The sequence below is a fragment of the Taurulus bubalis genome (genome assembly GCF_910589615.1).
Source record: "Taurulus bubalis genome assembly, chromosome: 6".
NCBI classification, from domain to species: domain Eukaryota; kingdom Metazoa; phylum Chordata; class Actinopteri; order Perciformes; family Cottidae; genus Taurulus; species Taurulus bubalis.
The window spans coordinates 628,820-655,000 of NC_136594.1; the positions used below are offsets into that span (position 1 = coordinate 628,820).

General features: G+C 44.4%; 2 protein-coding genes across 2 annotated transcripts in view; one reads left to right on the forward strand and one right to left on the reverse strand.

Annotated features, from left to right (window-relative positions):
- Positions 1-5,586: 5,586 nt before the first annotated feature.
- Positions 5,587-12,427, forward strand: soul5l (heme-binding protein soul5, like; the record flags this gene model as incomplete). Its single annotated transcript, XM_079219857.1, has 7 exons — positions 5,587-5,609; positions 6,635-6,697; positions 7,563-7,644; positions 7,743-7,863; positions 7,994-8,133; positions 9,969-10,132; positions 10,863-12,427. The coding sequence occupies 7 exons, from the start codon at positions 5,587-5,589 to the stop codon at positions 11,332-11,334; spliced, it is 1,065 nt and encodes a 354-aa protein (XP_079075983.1). The 3' UTR covers positions 11,335-12,427.
- Positions 12,428-17,239: 4,812 nt separating this feature from the next.
- The window catches only part of LOC306738307 (calmodulin-regulated spectrin-associated protein 3-like), a gene marked incomplete at both ends in the record, with an annotated part of 19,328 nt that continues 10,386 nt past the window's right edge, over positions 17,240-26,181 (reverse strand). Inside the window, 14 exons of the mRNA XM_079220139.1 lie at positions 17,240-17,572; positions 18,379-18,497; positions 18,580-18,692; positions 19,200-19,299; positions 19,391-19,653; positions 19,737-19,858; positions 19,964-22,358; positions 22,519-22,549; positions 22,636-22,697; positions 22,895-22,946; positions 23,025-23,118; positions 23,771-23,910; positions 24,785-24,923; positions 25,640-25,687. Coding sequence (XP_079076265.1) covers positions 17,240-17,572; positions 18,379-18,497; positions 18,580-18,692; positions 19,200-19,299; positions 19,391-19,653; positions 19,737-19,858; positions 19,964-22,358; positions 22,519-22,549; positions 22,636-22,697; positions 22,895-22,946; positions 23,025-23,118; positions 23,771-23,910; positions 24,785-24,923; positions 25,640-25,687 — 4,011 coding nt within the window. The remainder of the gene's footprint in view (positions 17,573-18,378; positions 18,498-18,579; positions 18,693-19,199; positions 19,300-19,390; positions 19,654-19,736; positions 19,859-19,963; positions 22,359-22,518; positions 22,550-22,635; positions 22,698-22,894; positions 22,947-23,024; positions 23,119-23,770; positions 23,911-24,784; positions 24,924-25,639; positions 25,688-26,181) is intronic.

Sequence of the window (26,181 nt, forward strand, 5' to 3'; positions counted from 1 at the left end):
CGGTTCCACAGGAAGGGGTGGGGCTTAGCTCCTCTTATGCTTCAAATGCAACCAACAACCTGATGACACCCCCGGAATATTGACAAACATGGAAGCGGTTGCGAGCTTCAATATCTTCACTTCTCGCGTATTGAAATGTTCTGTTTCAGCTCCACCTTCCTCCGCTGCTGTAGTTTAGTGCTTTAGTGGTTGTGGACCCCCCGCCCCGCTGGACCCCTCCTCTAATGGACCCCCGCCCCGCTGGACCCCTCCTCTAATGGACCCCTCCTCTAATGGACCCCCGCCCCGCTGGACCCCTCCTCTAATGGACCCCTCCTCTAATGGACCCCTCCTCTAATGGACCCCCGCCCCGGAGGAGACCCACCAAATCGTTTCTGAATTTCTCTTCGGCTTTTGGTTTTTACCTTCGTGCTCTTTTGTGAAGCTTATTTTATGACTTATTGATGACTTGTTGGGGAGCGACCAGAAAAACATTTTGTAAATACAAGACTGACGTTTCCTTCGAGGCTTTGTGGGGGGGCGGGGCTTTAGGGGCGGGGCTCAAGGGGCGGAGCTCGCAGGTGAGACAACCTGCGGAGCAGAGAGCGCTTCCTGTTTGATGTCTTTGTGAAGCATCACAATAAAGCTGCTGTTCTGGAAAAGCTTGTGTTTGAGTTTGTAAAGCAGTTTTTAATAATTTAACGCATTTGTGATTTAAATGTTGAGTTTCTTTTGTTCTGGATCATATTTACTCTTTCGGTCTGAAGTTTGTTTTTCTTCCTCTTGACTTTATTTTTAAAGACTAAATACGGTATGGAGGTGAGGTTAGGACCCGACGAGCACAAAGCAGGTCTGTCATGTACTCGTATTATAAAGATGAACTTTAATAAAGAATACTTCATTGACTTCAGGAATCCAGACTCTCACTCTTCAGGAATAAATAGAAGTATAAGCGTTTCATATGGTTTTATTTCTCATGACGCAGACTACATCATGACGCAGACTACTTCATGATGCAGACTACATCATAACACAGACTACATCATACTGCAGACTGCATGACGCAGACTACATCATGATGCAGACTACATCATGATGCAGACTACTTCATGATGCAGACTACTTCATGACGCAGACTACATCATAACACAGACTACTTCATGATGCAGACTACATCATAACACAGACTACTTCATGATGCAGACTACATCATGACGCAGACTACTTCATGATGCAGACTACATCATGACGCAGACTACTTCATGATGCAGACTACATCATAGCACAGACTACATCATACTGCATGACGCAGACTACTTCATGGTACATGATGCAGACTACTGCGTGATGCAGACTACTGCATGATACATGATGCAGACTACTACATGATACATGATGCAGACTACTTCATGATGCAGACTACTGCATGATACATGATGCAGACTACATCATGACGCAGACTACTTCATGATGCAGACTACATCATACTGCAGACTGCATGACGCAGACTACATCATGACGCAGACTACTTCATGACGCAGACTACATCATAACAGACTACTTCATGATGCAGACTACATCATAACACAGACTACTTCATGATGCAGACTACATCATAACACAGACTACTTCATGATGCAGACTACATAACACAGACTACTTCATGATGCAGACTACATGACGCAGACTACTTCATGATGCAGACTACATCATAGCACAGACTACATCATACTGCATGACGCAGACTACTTCATGGTACATGATGCAGACTACTGTGTGATGCAGACTACTGCATGATACATGATGCAGACTACTTCATGATGCAGACTACTGCATGATACATGATGCAGACTACTACATGATACATGATGCAGACTACTTCATGATGCAGACTACTACATGATACATGATGCAGACTACTACATGATACATGATGCAGACTACTTCATGATGCAGACTACTGCATGATACATGATGCAGACTACTTCATGATGCAGACTACTGCATGATACATGATGCAGACTACTACATGATACATGATGCAGACTACTTCATGATGCAGACTACTGCATGATACATGATGCAGACTACTGCATGATGCAGACTACTGCATGATGCATCATGCAGACTACTGCATGATGCATGATGCAGACTACTGCATGATGCATGATGCAGACTACTGCATGATACATGATGCAGACTACTGCATGATACATGATGCAGACTACTGCATGATGCAGACTACTGCATGATGCATGATGCAGACTACTGCATGATGCATGATGCAGACTACTGCATGATGCAGACTACAAGATACATGATGCAGACTACTACATGATGCAGACTACTATATGATGCAGACTACCTTATGATGCAGACTACTATATGATACATGATGCAGACTACTACATGATGCAGACTACCTTATGATGCAGACTACATCATGACGCAGACTTTATGATGCAGACTACTGCATGATGCAGACTACATGACGCAGACTACTACATGATGCAGACTACTACATGATGCAGACTACTTCATGATGCAGACTACTGCATGATGCAGACTATTTTATGATGCAGACTACATCACACAGACTACTTCATGACGCAGACTACTTAATAACGCAGACTACTTCATGATGCAGACTACTGCATGATGCAGACTATTTTATGATGCAGACTACTTCATAACGCAGACTACTGCATGATGCAGACTACTTCATAACGCAGACTTCTTCATGATGCAGACTATTTTATGATGCAGACTACTTCATAACGCAGACTACTGCATGATGCAGACTACTTCATAACGCAGACTTCTTCATGATGCAGACTACTTCATAACGCAGACTACTGCATGATGCAGACTACTTCATGATGCAGACTTCTGCATGATGCAGACTACTTCATGATGCAGACTACTTTATGATGCAGACTACTTCATGATGCAGACTACTTTATGATGCAGACTACTTCATAACGCAGACTACTTCATAACACAGACTACTTTATGATGCAGACTACTTCATGATGCAGACTACTGCATGATGCAGACTACTTTATGATGCAGACTACTTCCTAACACAGACTACTTCATAACGCAGACTACTTCAGGATGCAGACTTCTGCATGATGCAGACTACTTCATGATGCAGACTACTTCATATTGCAGACTACTTCATAACGCAGACTACTGCATGATGCAGACTACTTCATGATGCAGACTACTACATGATGCAGACTACTTCATAACGCAGACTACTTCATAACACAGACTACTTCATAATGCAGACTACTTCATAACGCAGACTACTGCATGATGCAGACTACTTTATGATGCAGACTACTTCAAAACGCAGACTACTTCATAACGCAGACTACTTCATGATGCAGACTTCTGCGTGATGCAGACTACTTTATGATGCAGACTACTTCATAACGCAGACTACTTCATAACACAGACTACTTTATGATGCAGACTACTTCATGATGCAGACTACTGCATGATGCAGACTACTTTATGATGCAGACTACTTCCTAACACAGACTACTTCATAACGCAGACTACTTCAGGATGCAGACTTCTGCATGATGCAGACTACTTCATGATGCAGACTACTTCATATTGCAGACTACTTCATAATGCAGACTACTGCATGATGCAGACTACTTCATGATGCAGACTACTACATGATGCAGACTACTTCATAACGCAGACTACTTCATAACACAGACTACTTCATAATGCAGACTACTTCATAACGCAGACTACTGCATGATGCAGACTACTTTATGATGCAGACTACTTCAAAACGCAGACTACTTCATAACGCAGACTACTTCATGATGCAGACTTCTGCGTGATGCAGACTACTTCATGATGCAGACTACTTCATGATGCAGACTACTTTATGATGCAGACTACTTCATGATGCAGACTACTTCATAACGCAGACTACTTCATAACACAGACTACTTTATGATGCAGACTACTTCATGATGCAGACTACTTCATGATGCAGACTACTGCATGATGCAGACTACTTTATGATGCAGACTACTTTATGATGCAGACTACTTCAAAACGCAGACTACTTCATAACGCAGACTACTTCATAATGCAGACTACTTCATAACGCAGACTACTTCATAACGCAGACTACTTCATAACGCAGACTACTTCATAATGCAGACTACTCCATAACGCAGACTACTTCATAACGCAGACTACTTCATGATGCAGACTACTACATGATGCAGACTACTGCATGATGCAGACTACTACATGATGCAGACTACTGCATGATGCAGACTACTTCATCACGCAGACTACTTCATGATGCAGACTACTTCATGATGCAGACTGCTACATGATGCAGACTACTGCATGATGCAGACTACTTCATCACGCAGACTACTTCATGATGCAGACTACTTCATGATGCAGACTACTACATGATGCAGACTACTTCATGATGCAGACTACTTCATGATGCAGACTACAAGATACATGATGCAGACTACTACATGATGCAGATTACTTTATGATGCAGACTACCTTATGATACAGACTACTTCATGATGCAGACTACTTCATAATGCAGACTACTTCATAGTGCATACTACTTCACAATGCAGACTACTACATGATGCAGACTACTACATGATAAAGACTATTACATGATGCAGACTACTTCATGATGCAGACTACTTCATAATGCAGACTACTTCATAACGCAGACTACTACAGCCAGGACACTCTTCCCTCCCTTCTCTTTCTCTCCCCCTCCCTTCTCTCCCTCCTCTCTCTCCCTCTCCTCTCTTTCTCTCTCCCCTCCATTCTCTCTCTCTCCCCTCCTATCTCTCCCTCCCCTCTCTTTCTCCCTTCTCTCCTCTCTCTCTCTCCCCTCCCTTCTCTCTCTCTCTCCCCTCCATTCTCTCCCTCCCCTCTCTTTCTCCCTTCTCTCCTCTCTCTCTCCCCTCCCTTCTCTCTCTCCCCTCCCTTCTCTCCTCTCTCTCTACTCTCCCTTCTCTCTCTCTCTTTCTCCCCTCCCTTCTCTCCTCTCTCTCTCTCTCTCCTCCCTTCTCTCTCTCCCCCCCTCCCCCCTCCCTTCTCGCTCTCTCTCTCTCCCTCCCCTCCCTTCTCTCTCCTCTCTCTCTCTCTCTCTCTCTCCCCTCCCTTCTCGCTCTCTCTCTCCCTCCCCTCCCTTCTCTCTCCTCTCTCTCTCTCTCTCTCTCTCTCTCCCCTCCCTCTCCTCACTGCAGTCCGTCAGAGTGCAGCAGACTGCAGTCTCTCCTTCATCACACTCCTCCTCACACGCGGTTCCGGGACAATGTGAGTACCTGTCCTCATTCATTGTACTCGTAATAATAATAATAATAATAATAATAATAATAATAATAACTCATGTGTTTAATAAATATCACACGGCGACAGTGGTTCACCAGAGCTGCTGCTCACGTCGGCCACTTTTCTGCAGCGTCACATGCGGTGAAGTTTTAAACGGGAACCTTTTAACGGCTGTGACGTCACTCTGGACTTTAATAACCTCACTGATCGGTCACCGGAACCAGAAGGCACTAAACGGTCACTGTGATGAAGAGGATGTCGGGTGTGATGAAGAGGAGGTCCGTGACCTCAAAACGCCTTTGAAGTGGAGAAGCAGAGGATGATGATGATGATGCAGCAGATCTCTCTCTCTCTCTCTCCTCTGCGTCGCTCTGAGCTGCAGCACGTGTCTCATTTCATCTCTGCAGCGCACACACACAAACCTGCACACACACAAACCTGCACACACACAAACCTGCACACACACAAACCTGCACACGCACAAACCTGCACACACACAAACCTGCACGCACACAAATGTGCACGCACACAAACGTGCACACACACGCACACAAACGTGCACGCACACAAACATGCACGCACACAAACATGCACACGCACACACAAACGTGCACACACACGTGCACACACAAACGTTCACACACACACAAACATGCACACACACACAAACGTCCACACACACAAACATGCACACACACACACACAAACGTCCACACACACACACACAAACATGCACACACACACACAAACGTGCACCCACACACACAAACGTGCACACACACAAATATGCATATACAAACGTGCACACACACACACAAACGTGCACACACACAAATATGCATACACAAATGTGCATACACACACATACAAACGTGCACACACACAAACGTGCATACACAAACGTGCACACACACACATACAAACATGCACACACACACACACACAAACGTGCATACACAAACGTGCATACACAAACGTGCATACACAAACGTGCACGCGTAAAGCCTCTTTTTTTAAGATCTAAATAGTTCCTTTGAGACTCTTATGATGTATTTATTGAAGTGCAGTTGATAAAAACAGACATGATGGTCTCTGCTCCTCTTTCTGCTCTCTGGGGTGGAAGAAGTACTTCAGTAGTAATACCACAAGTATTAGCATACTTTCTGTATTTTATTGATGCATTTGTGTGTTTTAATGTCTTTATTTATCAATAATAATACTAATAATGCATGTATTAGTGGCTTCATATCCAGCATTAAATGCCCCCCTTAGGTAAAGTGTAAAGTGAGTCTGTGCCCCCCAGGGTGCCCCTCTCAGCCTGCTGGGCCTTGGTGGCCGTCGTGCTCTCCGCTGAAGGAAGTGTTGGGTGAGTTGAGTGGAGAAACCACGCCGCTGCTCTCGCTGTGTGAATGTGCGACGAGTCGGCTTCAGATCACAGTGACACCAGGGTGTAGAAGGGTGTTTGAGGTTGGTTGAGGTACTTTCGTGTTGTTTGAGGTACTTCTACACTAGAACCAGTCCGGCTCAAAGAACAGCTTTATATTCATAATATACCTCTTTGCCTTTCTGAAGCTGCAGTCTGACATCTCTAAACAGACTCCTCCCACAACGCCAGAGATTAACCACTCACAACCTCCAGCTAACTCCATCCGTCAGTTAGTGAGTTAGTGAGTTAGTTAGTTAGTTAGTGAGTGAGTTAGTTAGTTAGTTAAATAGTTAGTTAGTTAGTTAGTTAGTGAGTTAGTGAGTGAGTGAGTTAGTTAGTTGGTGAGTTGGTGAGTTGGTGAGTTAGTGAGTTAGTGAGTGAGTGAGTTAGTGAGTTAGTTAGTTAGTTAGTTAATGAGTTAGTTAGTGAGTTGGTGAGTTAGTTAGTGAGTTAGTGAGTGAGTGAGTGAGTGAGTGAGTTAGTTAGTTAGTTAGTGAGTTAGTGAGCATGTTAGTATGTTAGTTAGTTAGTGAGTTAGTTAGTGAGCATGTTAGTATGTTAGTTAGTTAGTGATTTAGTTAGTGAGCATGTTAGTTAGTTAGTTAGTTAGTGAGTTAGTTAGTTAGTTAGTTAGTTAGTTAGTGAGGGAGTGAGTGAGTGAGTTAGTTAGTTAGTTAGTTAGTTAATGAGTTAGTTAGTGAGTTGGTGAGTTAGTTAGTTTGTGAGTGAGTGAGTGAGTGAGTGAGTGATTTAGTTAGTTAGTTAGTTAGTGAGTAATTAGTGTGTGTTGCCGTCTCTCTGACAGGCCGAGCTCCAACAGCAGCTTCTGCACCGAGTCAAAGGAATGTCTGGAATATCATCTGGTCTGCAAAACGGACGAATACGAGGTGAGTGAGCCTCCAGCAGACAGCAGGACACCTTCATCCAGGGCCCGTCTGACTGTGTGTGTGTGTGTGCGTGTGTGTGTGTGTGTGTGTGTATTCAGGTGCGACACTACAGCCCCACCCGCTGGGTGTCCACCGATGCCGAGGCCTACTTCATGGGCGTGGGAGCAGCCATGGCCTTCAGGAGACTTTTCCAGTACATCACTGGAGCCAACGAGGGAGGTGAGGCCACGCCTCCTTCTGTGTGTGTGTTCATTCTGTGTGTGTGTTCATTCTGTGTGTGTGTGTGTGTGTGTGTGTGTGTGTGTGTGTGTGTGTGTGTGTGTGTGTGTGTGTGTGTGTGTGCATGCAGGCATCCAGATGGAGATGACTGCCCCTGTCCTGGTCCGGGTCCCAGAGGAGACCAGGATGTGGGAGCCGGCCGTTTACTCGCTCAGCTTCCCGCTGCCGGCGGCCAATCAGAAGGAGCCGCCGACGCCCACCAGCGACAAGGTGAGCCGTGTCTCATCACAGAATATAAGTCCATGCTCTGGAAGTATCCACATTACTACATGAAGGACCTGCATCAGGGGACAGCTTATGATTTATGTATTTTATTACACATTCAGTCACACAAGTATGAACTCTGTACGTTACGAAGACACTTTTTCATCCACCCATCCACAGTAATCATATGTAGCTGATTCTATCACTTTAATGTGGTTTACTAATGTTGTTTTTTTTTAACAGATTTGCGATGAGTCTGAATTCATGTTTTGTCGGTCAGCAAGAGTTTGGCTTCAGCAATGCTAGGCTATGCTAACATGGTAGCTGCTCCCTTAACACCTGTTAGCATTATGCCGTCCCGCGGGCGTACGTTCTATTGTACAATGTACATCTATTTATAGTTCAGTACGAGTGCCATATGTTTCTGGAAACCTACGATTCTTGTGATCAGACCAGCAGCTACAAACGATGCTTTTGTCAGACAACAACAAACAAACAAACGATAGCAAAAGCCAGGCAACTCACCGATGACGCTGCATATTGATCCATAAATCCATAACCAACAACATGCCAACAACAACTTTGTGTTTTTAGAAGCAAAGCAAGTTTGCATGAGAGCACAGTGGAAAACTCGGCATCAAAATGTCCGCCGAAATCCAACCTTTTTAATGAAACGTCACTTGAACCAATAGGAGCTTCATGTCCTGACTGACAGGCTACATTACCCAACCAGAAGCTACGTTGAAGTTCAGGCTCAGCCTCTATTTTCTTACGTGGCTCAAGCCTGTCACGTCGTACAGCTCAGATAACAGGTGTTTCATACAGCCAATGAAATTGCCTAAAACACGGGTCTAAACAAGAGGGGGTGGAGATGATCAGCCTCAGTCTGTCTTTGAATTAGCATGAAAATGCATCTATACTTCATTTTCTCAGTGTCAGCAATACTGGTAGTACATATGAATAGTACCTCTATAAGTTTGCAAGACTATAAGCCTTTGCAATAGATATATATATCATGAATATTTATTATTTATATATATATATAGGTATATATATCATGAATATTTATATTTATTATTTATTATTTATTTATTTATTGTTTATTTATGTCTTTGTTAAGCGTCCTTGGGTTTCATGAAAGGCGCTATATAAATCCTAGCTATTATTAATATTATTATGAATATTATATATTATATATATAATATTATATATATATTATATCTCAAAATGGAAAAACGCCTAGACATTTCATTAGAAAAACATGTGTAAAATATTCATTTTCTGTGATATTGTTATCAACTTTTTACTTAGACTAGAAAAGGCTTCAGGTTATGGTCCCATTGGGTTTTCCAGTCCATAAGTCACATTTATAGTCATCTACAGGCATCTATTTACAAAGAAATGTTCAGGCGGAAATAAAAACCTTATACTTTAGTGTGTTCAAACTCATATTACTCTGTCAGCAGCACTTAAAGTGACTAATAGTGATCTATTGAGGGGAACAAGCTTCAGATTGTTACCTTTCAAAAGAGACCAAGACCATGCATTTACTCCAACTAGTTCAAGTACAGCTTACTGTTTACTTTGGGTTTACCTGGATAGGCGCTTTTCAGGTTAACGCTCAAAACATGGTGATAGTTATTGTTTATGAGAACTATGCATTATTATGAAGTTATTGTTTAGAATAACTATGCATCTTTATGAAGTTATTGTTTAGAATAACTATGCATCATTATGACGTTATTGTGTATAATAATTGTACTGACAGTGTGTTAACTTGTTGCTGCCTTGCCCTCCCTCAGTATCTAGTACTCCTGGTAGTACTTGTTGTGTCTCCTCAGCTGTACTTCACTGAGATGCCAGAGATGGACGTGTACGTGAGGAGTTACGGCGGCTGGATGCTGTCCGTCACCTCCAGGCTTCACGCCCACCGCCTGACGAAGGAGCTGGAGCGAGTGGGAGCGTCCTACAACCACAGCTACCACTACGGAGTGGGCTACGACAGGTAATAGTAGTAATAATAATAATACACATCATGGACAGCTCATCGCACTGTAACTATAATACATCATGTTCACTATTATAAGGTGCTCTAATGTAATTACTGAGGCAGATGTAATAATTACATTCCGCTTATAAGTCACTATAACTTGTTTACTTTAAGTCAAGTGAAAGAAATATCATGACACCACTATATGAGCTATTATGATGCTTATAACTCATTACAAACTGCGGTATAATGAGTTGTAATTATTGTTTTAACGCATCATGAATATGTATGAATACCGTTAGGGCTGGATATCATTCAAACACCAGTACTGTGAAACACAGTATATATATATATATATATATATATATATATATATATATATATATATATATATAAATATATATATATATATATATATATATATATATATTTAAAATGCATTCTAAGCATGTTTATAATACATGTGTTTATAATGCATTATAAGAATGTTAATAATACGTTATAAATATTGATAATGTATTATAGATATGTTTATTACATGTTATCTATGTTAATAATGCATTATAAGAATGTTAATAACACATATATGTTTATAATGCATTATAAGAATGTTAATAACACATATATGTTTATAATGTATTATAAGTATGTCTATAACATGTTATAAATGTGTATAATGTATTATAAATATATTTATTACATGTTATCTATGTTAATAATGCGTTGTATATGTATGTGTCCGTAGTCCCTTGAAGCTGCTGAACCGGCACAATGAGGTGTGGTACGTGTCCGAGGGGCCGCTGGTCTGCACAGACCCTCAGGAGCCGACCCCTGCACACACACCCAGACCGGCTGTCACCCCCTCAGACCCCCCGTCTGAGCCCCTCCCTCACACACTCGCCGCCTCCAACCTCTCCTCATACGCTGCATCCAACTCCTCTTCTCAAACGCCCTCCGACACCCCCGCCCTTCCTCCGCCTAGCGCCCCGCCCAGCGCCCCGCCCAACGCCCCGTCCAGCCCTCCATCCAAGCTGCCCGCCGACGCCGCTTTCAGCCACGCCCCCACCTCCGCCCAGATCCCGCTGGACCCGACCACCAGCAACTCCTCGGACCCCGCCTCGACCGGGGGCCCGTCCCTGGAGCCCCGGGCCCCGTCCGACGGCACGGCCCCGTCTGACGGCACGGCCCCGCGGCTCAGCGGCGACGAGCCGGTGTGATTCCAGCGGCGGCTGGAACGTGACCACAGGGTGTAGATAGAGAAGAAGCCGTCTTCTGTTTCCTGAGTCACTGTAACGCCTCCTCATGCCGATAGATGTGTGTCACAGCTTTGCACCTGCAGCTTCCTCCTAGAATGACCGAGACCTGTTTATTAGAGAGTTCAACCCTATAACTAGCCTAGCAACTACTATCAGTGAGTTCAACCCTATAACTAGCCTAGCAACTACTATCAGTGAGTTCAACCCTAAAACTAGCCTAGCAACTACTATCAGTGAGTTCAACCCTAAAACTAGCCTAGCAACTACTATCAGTGAGTTCAACCCTAAAACTAGCCTAGCAACTACTATCAGTGAGTTCAACCCTAAAACTAGCCTAGCAACTACTATCAGTGAGTTCAACCCTAAAACTAGCCTAGCAACTACTATCAGTGAGCTGCATCGGAGGAAGCTTCACAGTCACAACGTCTTCTCGCCGTTCTAGTGAATGAAGTTTGATGCCGTGAGTCGTGATTCTTCTCTTTCTGTAAATATCTTCCGGACGTAGCGTCCTGCAAGCCTCTGCTCTCCGTTTGGCTTCCTGTTGGCTCCCTGTTGGCTTCCTGTTGGCTTCCTGTTGGCTCCCTGTTGGCTTCCTGTTGCGAGCGCTGGTCCTGTGTGCTCGTTGGTTGGGATCTTTGGTGCGTCCATGGAGCGCATAGTTCAGTTCATGACATTTAGACCTGTTTTCTCAGGAGAAAAATTGGCCTGTTAGCGCTTTTAGCACCGTTAGCTGTTAGCCGCCGGTTCAACCACCGCCATGTTGAGAGCCGTGTGGAGACAACTCCTCAATCAGACACATGCTCTGAATCCTATTTCGACACCCTGGAACAAAAACAGGTTTGCGTCCTCGCAGGTTTACTCACACCGAGGGTTTACACTGAACTCAAACCTGCTCCAGATGAAGTCCACTCAAATCCCAAATGTAGGTTGGAATGCCCCAAAGATCCCAGAAGTCACTCCTCACCAACCAGCAATACGAGCTCCATGAGTTGATGGAAGCCGTGTCTGTCTCTGAGCTACATGTCTGTTCTGAGGAAGATGCAATAAAAACCTGCTGGCCGAACTCCTTTGTTGGTGTCTTTGGTCGTGACGAACTGAGAAGATAAAGTCCTTATCGTAATTCTTTTTATGTTTAGGATGTGAATGTTCCTTGGAGCCAAATATATTTATATATATAAGACCCTAAACTCTACTCCGTATTCCTGGGTTTTTATTTCATGGATCTGCTGTTAACTAATTTCTAGAAGCAAGACGAGAATAATATATATATATATATATATATATATATATATATATATATATATATATATATATATATATATATTAAATATATTTATATATATTTATATTATCCGGGGCCAGACTCCAGACGTCCCCCTACCCAGCTGTTCTCGGGGAACCCTGAGGTGTTCCCAGTTCAGACCAGACATATAATGGTGTTCTGGTTCTGGGTCGACCCCGAGGCCTCTTACCAGCTGGACTCCCTGAGCCCAGCTGGTAAGGAGGGGGACCATCTCGGCCTTTCGGGACCAGAGGAGAGGCTCAGAATGGAGACGATTTTTTAGAATTATTTACTTATAATTATCTTTTCCACATGCTAAACTATGACTTATTATTTATCCTTTTCAACTTGCTATACTATGACTTATTATTTATCCTTTTCCACATGCTAAACTATGACTTATTATTGATCCTTTTCAACTTGCTATACTATGACTTATTATTGATCCTTTTCAACTTGCTATACTATGACTTATTATTTATCCTTTTCAACATGCTAAACTATGACTTATTATTTACTTCTTATTATCTTTTTCAAAATGCTAAACTATGACTTATTATTTATCTTTTTCAACTTGCTATACTATGACTTATTATTTATCCTTTTCCACATGCTAAACTATGACTTATTATTGATCCTTTTCAACTTGCTATACTATGACTTATTAATTTATCCTTTTCAACTTGCTATACTATGACTTATTATTTATCCTTTTCAACATGCTAAACAATGACTTATTATTTATTTATTATCTTTTTCAAAATTCTATACTATGACTTATTATTTACTCATAATTATCTTTTTCAACATGATAAACTATGACTTATTATTTATCTTATTATGGGCTTTCCCATAGCATGTGGGCTTTTCGCACATGAAACATATGAAGTCCAAACAGCGTTCCACCATGACTGATGACCATTGGTCTGCCTGAGGCTACCAGCAGCTACTGTCCGGACTACGCAACCCTTCTGTTTCCATTCAGTGAAGTCATCAGAGTAATATGTAATGACCAAAAATGTACAGAATTGTAAATAGATATTTTATATATATATATATATATATATATATATATAGCATTATTAATGGAGAAATATACAGAGTATACTTGGATGTACAATATTGGCGTACCTTGCCAATATTTATAATAATATAATATTATTATATATAATTTAGCATTATTAATGTAGGTAGATCTTTTTGACTTAGTCATTTTAAAAGTAGCTCTCAAGCCAAAAAAGTGTACCCCTGCTTTACAAAAGTACATTAATAGATACATCTGCTGTTGCGTCTCTCAAAACAGAAAACAGATCTTAGCTCAACATTGAGCATTAATTGAGACCTCGCTTTAAAATGATGTGTAGAGGAAAGCAGCTCACTGCTCCACTAATACTGATACAACCTGATGCTCACACAGCTGCACTCATTCTGTTTTGCACAGGTTGAACGTTATTGTATTATCTTGAAAATATATTCAGTGTAAAACAGGTTATTTGAGCCACAATATGTAATTTTTGGGCCAAATATGAGTTATTTTTTGCACAGACAGAACTTTATTTGCATTGTTCGAACAAAGTGATTGCACATATTATTAGTTTTTGTCTAATGGATCAATCTGGTTTACTTGAAAAGGATTTACATTTTCTTTATTCTATTATTTGAAAAAGCACAGAGGGAGGAGTCACAAAAAGTTGGACCAATCAACGTGCTCTGTGTAACACACACACACACATACACACACACACACACATACACACACACACACACACACACACACACACACACACACACACACACACACACACACACACACACACACACACACACACACACACACACGCACACACACACACTGTTCATTCCTTCTTGATAAAGAAAAGACAGAAGCAGAAGCACAGCCGCAGCTTTAATCCAGTTTGTTCCCGTGAGACTCCAGAGTGAACCCACTGGTTCCAGTCTGTTTGGTGGGATGATGTTTCCGCCCGGTAACTTCGTTGACCCCGTCCTGACCCCACGGTCAGAGATACATTCGTAAAATAACGGACAAAGTACTGCAGCTCATTACCCAGACTGTCCTGAAACTAACAGAAAAGAAAATGTCCCTTTCTGTTATTCATTGTAACTTCATGGCTGTGGGTTGAACAGGCTCCTTTATACTAAACAGGGGAAATATAATCATTCCATGCACGACGCTCGGCTTCTGATCACAGAATTCTGTACAGAACCGTCACCAGTTATCAAAAAGGCTTCCTTTGGATGGACGGCACATCAATAAACCCGTCTCTTATTTTGTGTTGTTGACTTTGGGAAGTTTCCTTCTTGTTCTCCATGTGCGGAGAGTAAATGTCAAAGAAGCCGTTGAGAGGAATTGTGGGTAAAAGATTGGAGGAGGGACAGTAGTGATGCTTAGAAGTGTGTTTGAGGTACTTCTCCATACTCGGTGTACTAATACATGCTAGTTTGTGTTGTTGTGAAATATAGACCCGGTCTCCGTGACATCACCCATCTCAGCGTGACGGGGCGGTGGAGCTGAGGCTCCTGTGACCACACCCACCTGTCACTCAAAGAGGCCACACCCCCATTACAGTTAGCTAAAGAGACCAAAAGCAGGTGTGTTTATTTCTGCTGTAAAGTTTGGCATTTTCACATAGAGGTCTATGGGGAGCCGGCCTCTAGTGGCCATTTGAGGAACTGCAGTTTGTGGCCCTCCAGCGTTGGCTTCATTTCTCGGCACAACTTAACATACTAACTCACTAACAGACTAACTAGCTAACTACCACATTAACTGACTACCTGACTAACTAACAACTAATTAACAGACAAACTAACAGACTTACTAGCATACTAACAAGCTAACTAACTAACTACCATACTAACTAACAGACTAACAGATGAGACAGCAGCTGGTCACTAACTTGTTAACTAACAGATGAGACAGCAGCTGGTCACTAACTAGTTAACTAACAGATGGAGGCAGCAGCTGGTCACTAACTAGTTAACTAACAGATGGAGGCAGCAGCAGGTCACTAACTAGTTCTGAAGGTTAAACCAGTGGTTTAGTGAATGGAGGCTGGAATATATTGTTCCCTTAAACTGTTATAATATATATATATATATATATATATATATATATATATATATATATATATATATATATATATATATATACCACATATATATAATATTAATATATATATATTAATATTATATATATATATATATATATATATATATTAATATTACATATATATATAATATTTATATATACACACTACCGTTCAAAAGTTTGGGGTCATTTGGAAATGTCCTTATTTTTCAAAGAAAAGCACTGTTTTTTTCAATGAAGATAACATTAAATGAATCATAAATACACTATACATTGTTAATGTGGTAAATGACTATTCTAGACGGAAACATCTTGTTTTTAATGACATATCTACAGAGGTGTATAGAGGCCCATTTCCAGCAACTATCACTCAGTGTTCTAATGGGACATTGTGTTTGCTCATCATAGAAGACTAATGGAGGATTAGAAAACCCTTGTGCAATTATGTTAGCACAGCTGGAAACAGTTATGCTGGTTGGAAGCTATAAAACTGTCTTCCTTTGAGCTAGTTGAGTATCTGGAGCATCACATTGTGGGTTCATTATACTCTCAAAATGGCCAGAAAAAGAGAACTTTCATGTGAAACTCACCCAGTCTGTTCTTGTTCTTAGAAATTAAGGCTATTCCATGCAGGAAATTAAGAAGAAACTGAACATTTGTCTGGGTGACCCCAAACCTTTGAATGGTAGTGTGTGTATATATATATATATATATATATATATATATATATATATATATATATATATATATATATATATATATATATATATATATTCTTGTAGGAGACTCAGAACACGACTTTACTGCTTCTACTGTGTAGTAATAATAGACAGAAGTACCTCACAACCACACTCGTAATCACCGTACTGTCCCTTTAAATATGATCGGGAACTTTACCAATTTGGAAGCAGAACCCATCCCGAACACTGCAGGTACTTCTACATGTATTGGCATCATCATCATCATCATCATCATCATCATCATCATTAGCTCAGTGTTTTAATTGATCTGATGCTCAAACCTTTCCTCGCTATCAAGTCTTCTCTGTGGTTTTATTTCGCAATACGCTTACACCTCATTCAGTAAATCCCCGTTTCTTCTCTTCAGTTATGGCTATTTGTCATTCTGCAATCTAAACGTGCTTCAATCCGCCGGCTGAATTAAACCGAAGAGTCTTTCTCTGAGCCCAGAAGTGCCGTATGAAACATCTTCTACTGGAGGAGCAGACGCTTTGGAGTACTGAGACTTTTTAAAGTACCTCTTTCTTGTGCAATTGACTAAACGTTTGACAAAACCTTCCTCTGAACGGCATGATGCGTGTGTTCCTGTTCAGGGGAAGAAAGGCGTGCTTTAACGTCTGCAGCGTGTTGTGTTGGTAGAGCCGGTGTGCACACGCGTGGCTGAAGGCTGATCTGTGAGACGCTGCTTCCTTAGTTACAGTGTGATTCTAGTGGTTCCTTTCATGGCGGTTACGTCTCTCACTTGGAGATAACGGCCTTCTTCGTGATGCTCGCCCGCCGGCTTCCTCCTCCTCCTCCTCCTCCTCCTCCGCCATGCCAAAGATGGCCGGGGATGGTGAAGGCGTCCACACTCATGCCCATGGTTTTGGAGGGGATGGCACTGAACTGCTTCCTGTCTGAACTGTACTTGTAGATGGACTCCACCTGGGCGGAGCCAAGCGTCCGCGGCCCGACGCCGGCCAATCGCACGAGCTCCTGGGAGTCAGCGGTCATGGTGTAAACGCCCCGGAACTGACAGCTGGAATCACGGAAGAGGATCAGGAAGTGGTTGGCAGAACTCTTCTCCATCTCCTGAGGTCAGAAAGGAAGAGAAGGAAGAGGGCAAAGAATCATGTTGACTGTTCTGTTCACTTCTGTTTCTATGATCTTCAAACCAGCATGCAGTGGTGGGACTAAATACATTCATGCAAGTACTATCCTTAAGTACTGTCCTTCAGTACTGTCCTTAAGTACTGTCCTTCAGTAGTTATTGTCAAACAATATCTTCCCAATCTCTACATGATGTTTTTGTCAACCTTAATTATTTTGTGATGGATTCTCACAAAAAGTACTATTTTGAGGTACTTGAGTATTTCCATTTAAAGGGCGAGCGTGTAGGATCTGGCACCAACTAGTGGTGAGGTTCCAGATTGCAACCAACTGAGACTTCTCTCTCTAGAGGTTTGGTTTGTCCGTTCTGGGCTGCCGTAGAAACATGGCTTATAGATCCACTTCATCACACCAGCAGTGTTCTTTGTGCATAATTCCTTGTAAATGGTATAAAACAACTCAAAGAGGTTTCGTCCTTTTTTCTCCATTTTTTGGGGAGGTTGTCCTTTTCCGAGAGAGGAGGCCACATGTTGAGAGTGTAAAGCCCATATTTGGAGATACAAATACATTCAATTAAACCTCAAATCAAATTTGGCTCAATATTTATATTATATCAGTTGTAGAAATCCAAAATAACGTCAAACAGCATGAAAGAATTGCAGATCAGAGCGTTCACAGTTTTCAATAGTATCTTCTGTCACTGTGTATGTCACCGATCTACAATTACTCATGAATTTGACTGAAGACGGAGCAAAGTGGCTCAAAGGAAGGAGCAATGATTCCTCTACCTGCACGATCTTGTTCTTCTGCGTCTCGTTGACCTTCCCCGCGAGGCAGCAGCGAGACAGAGCGTTGTGGATGATGAACTTGTTGGACTTAAAGCTCGGTTCTTTGAAGAGTTTTGGACCTGCGAATACAAACACAGATACACTTGTTTATGTTAACCTGTCAGGACAGCTGTTTGGCAATGCACACCCGTAGTATTGTACCTGTGTATTCTGGGGCAGGCGAGGTTCCACTGGAACCAGTCTCCCAGTCTTTATCTCCGTTCTGAGTTGCCAGTTTACTTGGTGTCACACATCCTGAAGGTGAACCCGGACGGCTGTTGGATAAATGCAGTCAATGAACCAAAAGGCCTGTTTGAGAACTAGAAGCAGAATGAACCATGCTGTTATGCTAACGTTAGCCCATCGCTGTGTTAGCATCACCTTTGTGTGAACATGCGTACAGTTGCTGGTCACGTGTCTACATTCAGCATGCAGCATTGTTTAAATCTATAAAAAAAACACCATACTAACCACTAAAATTATATTTTAATATGATAATATTTCATTTTATTTTAGCATTAGCGCTTTGATCCTCGGTGCTGCACAAGTGGAAATATTGACATGTTGCTAATGATAACAAAAAGTCTGGGGATCGGCAGAATCAATTGGATGCCTCCGTGAGGGACGATGGGTTTCTGGACCAAATTTCGTATCAATTCGTCTAATAGTTGGCGAGATATTTCCCTCTGGAAGAAACGATTGGGCTAAAAAGACTCAATCAATGCTGCCTTCTCCCAGCCATGCTACCACTGAGACGACAACCTGTGTAGAGGAGAGAGTACCTGCTGGGTTTCATCAGGAGGTCAACACATCTCCTGCCTGGCTCATCCGTCGCTGCCAGGTTGAGGGAGGAGTTGGAGTAGACTTTGGTCAACTTGGAGCCTGAAGAAACAGAACTATCAGGACACTACAAGAGTTTTGAAATCATCTGAAAACACTCAATTTGTTCATAACTTCTCACTAAAGACTTTACCAGCTGTGCCCTTGGCTGGACTCAGAGACAGCTGCGTTTCCTCCCTCGTCATGCTGCGAGGACGTGAGCGGGTCTTCTTGGCGGAAGATTGTCCTTGATTCGTTGATTTCTGCCGAAGCACTTTGTCCAAGTCCTCCATGATCCTGAGTTGATGCCGCCGTGCATACTCCACCCGCGTGAAACTTCCCCGCCCAGGTGTTGCAGGAGGCGTGGGGGAAGGTGAGGTCATGCCTGCAGGAGGTGTATTGGAGGGAGACGCTGGTCTGAAACCAAGAGGAATAGGTTACATTTACGTGGATGCATCTCAGCATTGGACTTGGTACGCATTGGTAAATGTGTTGGTTACCTGTTTTCCCTTTCTTGCTCATTCCACTGCCTCCTCTTCTTCAACTCCTCTGCTCTCTTCTGCTGTTTTTCCAACAGCAAAGCTCTACGCTGGGCCATCTCCTCTTCACTATGCACCTCCTCCTACAACCACACAAACACAAGGTCACATACACAACTGTCATGGCAGAATTAAAGTGCACAGATGCAAACTTTCCCTTCCATTTGTTTTTTTCAAGCAGCACTCACCTGAAAGAAGAAGCCAATTCCTCCTCTGGCACCGGGCTCGTTTGGCTCTCCACTCGGTTCCAGTGGTTCAGTCTGCCTCGTCTCTTCTCTTTCGGTTTGTTGTTCTGGCAAATTGTCGGCTCCTGTTGCCAGATCCAGCTGCTCTATAGGGTCTAAAGGTTCTGCAGTAAGACCTCTAGCCGGTTCCACCGCAGATTCTGTGTGGTCGCTCATGGAATCAGAGGAAAACTCCTGCCCTTCATCAGTTGGTACATCACTGCCTCCCTCTGACAGTGAGGCCTCAATCAGACTGCAGCGCTTCCCTCCACCTCTCCCGTCTTCACCTACTGTGCTGAACGCAGCAGAAAGAGACAACGTCTCGCTCCCAAACGAGCACTCGGAAGGAGCGCCAGAGCTGCTCCCACCAGCAGCCGCCGGGCGGTCGTGTCCGGGCTGTGGGAACACCGGCAGCCCTCCTACGGGCTCCATGTCCTCCAGCTCCAGGCTGAACTGAGTTGGCGTCTCGCTCGACGCTGTGTCCGAGGTGTTCTCATCAGGCTGCGGCTGCTGGGTTGCCTGAGGGCGCACTTGAGGAGCCCGAGGCCCGCCGATACGAAAAGAGGAGGAAGTCTGAACCTGACACTTGCTGGGGGACACGCGCCGTAAGTGGGGGAGGGTGTCCACGTTGTGGGTCGGTGCCAAGGTGCGGTTGAGCGGCGGGAACTTGAGTTCGGAGGGCCGCGGGTGAGGCGGATGTTGGGCACGCGGGTGGTGTTTGGGGCTGCGGGGAGTAGAGGAGGAGGAGTGGATCTTTGTGCGGGGAGCCGGGCAGGAAGAGGAGATGATAATCTTTGGGGAGGTTGAAGAAGAGTGAAGGTGCGACCGCCGTGATGGGGAGGAGGCCGCGGGGCCAATGGGACCAGGGATCCCCAAAGCTTTACTGGTACTCCTCGTAGAAGTCTTGGTCGGGGTTCTCGGTGGGGTCTTTGTTGGGGTGTGAGGAGGCGTTTTGGCAGCACTTCTAGGGGTTGATTTAGGGGTGGCTTTGGGGCAATCTTTGGGTCTTTGATTGCTCATGAGCTGCTGCTGCTGTTCTGTAAGTTTCTGCATGTCCTTTTGCAGTGACTGCAGAGCATCACTCAGTTTCTGAACCACTTCATTGTACTCCACAAAGACGGCTTCACCTCCTTTCTCTTTCTCTGCCCCTTTCTTACTTTCAATAGAGAAAGTGACCTGCTTTTCTAAGCGAGGGGGAATGGGAACAGATGGCTTCTCTTTCTCCTTCTCTCCATCCTTTTCCTTCTCTTCCCTCTCCTCATCCTGTTTCAGTTGCTCCTCCATGCAAGTGAGGCGTTCCTCCAGGCTGAGGCTCTCCCCCTCTGCTCCCTCCCCTCTTCCCTCTCCTTGCTCTCTTTTCAGTTGAAGGAAAGCAGTTTTTCCGAGCCTCTGTCTGTGCTTGGCGAAGATGGCTTCAATGCGTCTTTTTTGGGCTTCAATGCTTTTGCGTTTTTCCTCCAGACGAGCCCCCAACTCCGATACCTCCAAGCCCAGCTCAGGGCCTCCTGGCCCGGGGCTGTCCTGGCGGCCAGGTGGCCCTGCTGGGGTGGAGGGGGTTTGTGGAGTTCCAGGCGTTGTCGGGGTCGGAGCAGAGGCCGACTCCTCCCCGGGAGCAGCAGGATGTCTTCTTCTGCTGTCCCGCCGCTCAGCGAAAGTCGTCATCCGTGGACTGTTGCTGCTGTTTCCCTGGTGACCGTTACTAGGACGCATAATACCGGGCGCGTTTCTCGGGGTATCGTCCGACGCTTCGGAGGAGTCAACGCTGCCATCTCGGAGGACGGAGTCGTCGTCACGCGACATATCGGAGGTGCGGCCCAATCTCGCCCTCCTCGCTCCCCTTCCTTGCCTTTCAGTGTCGCCCACTTCCTCACGGACCGGCCGGTGGAGGAATCCGGAGGAACAGGGAGCCGAGCTGCTGAGCTGGGGTTTGTCCTCCTCGGGGCAGTGGAGAAAGAAACCCGCAGGGGCTCCTTCCGGACGTAACCTGGGCTCTGGCCTTCCTCCTATCGCTCCTCTTCCACCTTGCTCTGCTACCCTTCCCTTCCTCCGATCTTTGCTGCTCGGAGTATGAACCTGCAGCGCCTCCTCGATGGTGGGCAGCTCTCCCAGTGGCGTCGCGTGAGCGTAAGGACCCCAGGAGGAGCGTTGCGACGGAGCCGACGCGCTGACCAGGTGGCTGAGCTCCTCGTGACAAGTCATCCCAGCCGGCGTCACCGAGGAAGTCGTTGCAGGGACGCCGGCGGTGAGGCCGGCGGTGCTGCCGGAGCGAAAGACAGAATCGATTGGGTTGCCCATGACAATGTCAACGTCACTGTCCAGCCCAAATGGGATGCTGAAAGTCACGGCTGACAGAGGACGACTGCAGAGAGGTGGATGGCGATGGAAGGATGGAGACATGGATGGGTTGTGCCAACAAGGATGGTAAAGCAGAGACCACAGAAGCAAAAGAAAAAAATTAAAAAATGAATCCAACACGACATTTACTATAGAAATCACGTGACGCTTCAAAGTATAATGACCTGATTTGTTTCTTTGTCCAACTCTTGTTTTCTGGAAAGGCAGAAAAAAAGGTCTAAAATCAAAAAGTCTGTTCAAGATATTCTTTTGGTTGAATAAATAAACCTTGTGTTTCTTACCTGGTGACACTGGGGAGCAGATGGGCACAAAGGGTTGTTTGAAGATGAAGGAAGGAGAACCACTGAAGCAGAGAAATACAGTAAAACGCTGTATTAGTTGACAACTTTAATCAAAGCAAATAAAAGAAGTTACATTTCACAATACACAACAATAAAAGGTTTTCCTGGTTCTCTACATTGCTCCGGATTATTTCCGCTCAATAAAAGTCGGCGTTCGGCTTCAGATCGTCAACCCTGGTATCGCTCCCCGGGTTCGTACCTGTTGCTGTTCCCGTTGACAGGACTCGTGCAGTCGAGCAACCCAGAGACATCTGAAAGACACAGAAGCAGTTTCAGATGCCGACCGTCAGCGAGCCGTCATTGTTCTGGACGCGTTCTCGTTGACAGACCTGTGAGGTCGATGGGTTGGACCGGCTGGACGAAGTCCGGCTTCTTCACCTCAAACCACTCCAGCAGCTCGGCTACGAAGCTCATGATGTTCAGCTGAAGAAAAGAGCATCTCGGATCACCATGGAAACGAGGAGATTAAGAAGGTCTCGGTGACCTCATATCACCGTGAATATGAAAAGCAAGAGCCAACAGGTGCTGCGTTGACAGTGGACCGTCGACGCCGTGGCCCTTTAAGCCCACCCTGACCCTAATCCTATTTATTGTTTGAGTTGTGTTTAGAGGTTGTACATGGGGATTATATATTATTGAAGCCCTCATTTTTATGTTTAATTTGATACTTAACATGTTTTTTTCTTGATTTTGACCTTTTGACCTGATATAAATGGGTCCCCGAACCCTAGGGCTCAACAGGTTAAAGGGTAACTACGCCCGGGCTGGACTCCACCAAAGGTAATTGACCAATAAGCAGAGCAGAACAGACGCTTAGCCAATCAGCGCCAGGGGAAGACCAACGCCACCGACAAGCTGTTGTCAGCTGAGGGTCGGGACAACATCTCTCGGTGGTTTGTGGACTGATGTTTAGAAATGTCTGTGTTTGGGTCAGTCCACCCTGGTGCATCCAATAAACTTCTTTTCCAGACCAAGTCGTCTGTACAACCCTTCTTTTCATCCCTTCTCTCTTGGTCCTCACTCTGATGCTGCGTTCACACCAAAAGCGCATGTACATCACATTTATGGCCCTCACGTGCAGGACCGGCGGGGCGTAGAGCAGGTCCTCCACAGCCAGGGGGCAGCACCTCTTCAGACTGCTGTCACAGAAGTCCCTGACCAGCTGCAGGTTGTAGAGGCTGTCAGCCACCGACATGGTGTCCTTCAGGCACACATCTGGAGGGGGAAACATGTGCACTTCTATTAGAGTGTGTGACATTTGGGGGGATTAGTTGGCAGGCATTACATGAATAATAAGCAAAACTATGTTTAGCTTGGAAAAAATCTATTCATATCTTGCTCGACAAACGCTCTGATGTTTGTCTTTAAAACTACACTCAGGAATGTTATTTGTTATTATTAACGTGTGAGATGTTAAAGACTTCATATAGTGACATCACTGCTGCTGCTCTAACAACAGTATATATAGTTACATTGAATTGTATTCTGAATATAGTTGTTTGTTTTTGTATCCTATGTCAATGTTTTTAAAAGCAGTTATTCAGTCATGAAGAAGAGCAGAGTGTTGATCAGAGTAGTTTCTAGTCAAAGTGCTCAAGATGACTCACTACCTGAAGGCCTACACTGTCCCTTTAAGACTCACTCTCACACACTGTCCCTTTAAGACTCACTCTCACACACTGTCCCTTTAAGACTCACTCTCACACACTGTCCCTTTAAGACTCACTCTCACACACTGTCCCTTTAAGACTCACTCTCACACACTGTCCCTTTAAGACTCACTCGCACACACTGTCCCTTTAAGACTCACTCTCACACACTGTCCCTTTAAGACTCACTCTCACACACTGTCCCTATGTGTGTGTGTGCGTGCGTGTGCGTGCGTGCGTGCGTGTGCGTGCGTGCGTGTGTGTGCGTGCGTGTGTGTGCGCGTGTGTGTGTGTGTGCGTGTGCGTGTGCGTGTGTGTGTGTGTGTGTGTGTGCGTGCGTGCGTGCGTGCGTGCGTGCGTGCGTGCGTGTGTGTGTGTGTGTGTGTGTGTGTGTGTGTGTGTGTGTGTGCGTGCGTGTGTGTGTGTGTGTGTGTGTGTACCCTCCAGAGGCAGCAGGGCGGGGCAGTAGAAGTGTAGCGCAGCAGCGAGAGCGCAGCCGTTAGAAAGATCTTTGACCCCAGAAACCAGAGGAAAGGTCGGAGTCAACTTAGACTGCACCTTGTCCTTCCTGTAGCGGATCTAGAGAGGAGGAGGAGGAGGAGGAGGAGGAGTTGGGTAAGGACCAAACAGTGAGTCAGAACTGAACATAAAGGTTTCAGATCAGATCTTAATATTCATGAATGTTGTGATTTCTCCCCAAAAGGGTTCTGAACACACATGAATATCATTATTATGAACCTGATTCATACTTATCCTTTGAACAGAGGAGCAGACATTCAATATTTATTCATTTAGTTATGTGCAGCCAATCAGACACACTAAATGAAGACTGTAAACATGCAGCAGAATACAATGAAAAGCTCTCACAGTGAATCCTTTAAATGAGATAAATGATGAAGCACCCAACAGAATAAACCTTTATACCAATAAAGCATAAATACATATGGATATATAATGTCTCAAGCATAAATAAATGTTGATAAATAATGTCTCAAGCATAAATAAATACGGATAAATAATGTCTCAAGCATAAATAAATATGGATAAATAATGTCTCAAGCATGAATAAATACGGATAAATAATGTCAATAGCTAATGAGTTGAAAGTGATCCATCCAACCCCGGGGTTGGAATAGTGATTTGTTTGCAATCAGTCATTGGTCGAAAGCGGGGGGCGGGGTGTGGTGATTGGTCGACAGCGGGGTGTGGTGATTGGTCGACAGCGGGGTGTGGTGATTGGTCGACAGCGGGGTGTGGTGATTGGTCGGGGAGGAAAGAGGAAGGTTATACGTTACCACTGGAGGTTTATTCCCCGACTCCTTCAAACAAAAAGCGATAGCATGCTGGATGGAGGACAGCAGAGAGAGGGAGACAAGCATCAATGACAAGGTCACATGACACCTCTCAGGGAGAGGAAGAGGAGGAGGAGAGGAGGAGGAGGAGGATGGGAGGAGGAGGATGAGGAGGGGAGGAAGAGGAGGGGAGGAAGAGGAGGAGGAGGGGACGAAGAGGAGGAGGGGAGGAGGAGGATGAGGAGGGGAGGAAAAGGAGGAGGGGAGGAGGAGGATGAGGAGGGGAGGAAGAGGAGGGGAGGAAGAGGAGGAGGAGGGGAGGAAGAGGAGGGGAGGAAGAGGAGGAGGAGGTCTCAGACCCTTTATGAGCCGGTCTCAGACGTATTGACAGATTTTATTGTTTCATCTATTGTTGGTTTACATTTTCTGTTGTATTGTTGATGCCAAAACATAAATAAAGTTATAATAAGCTAGTAAATAAAGTCTGCTCCTCTTCCTCCTCTTCCTCCTCTTCCTCCTCTTCCTCCTTTCCTTGGAGATGAACT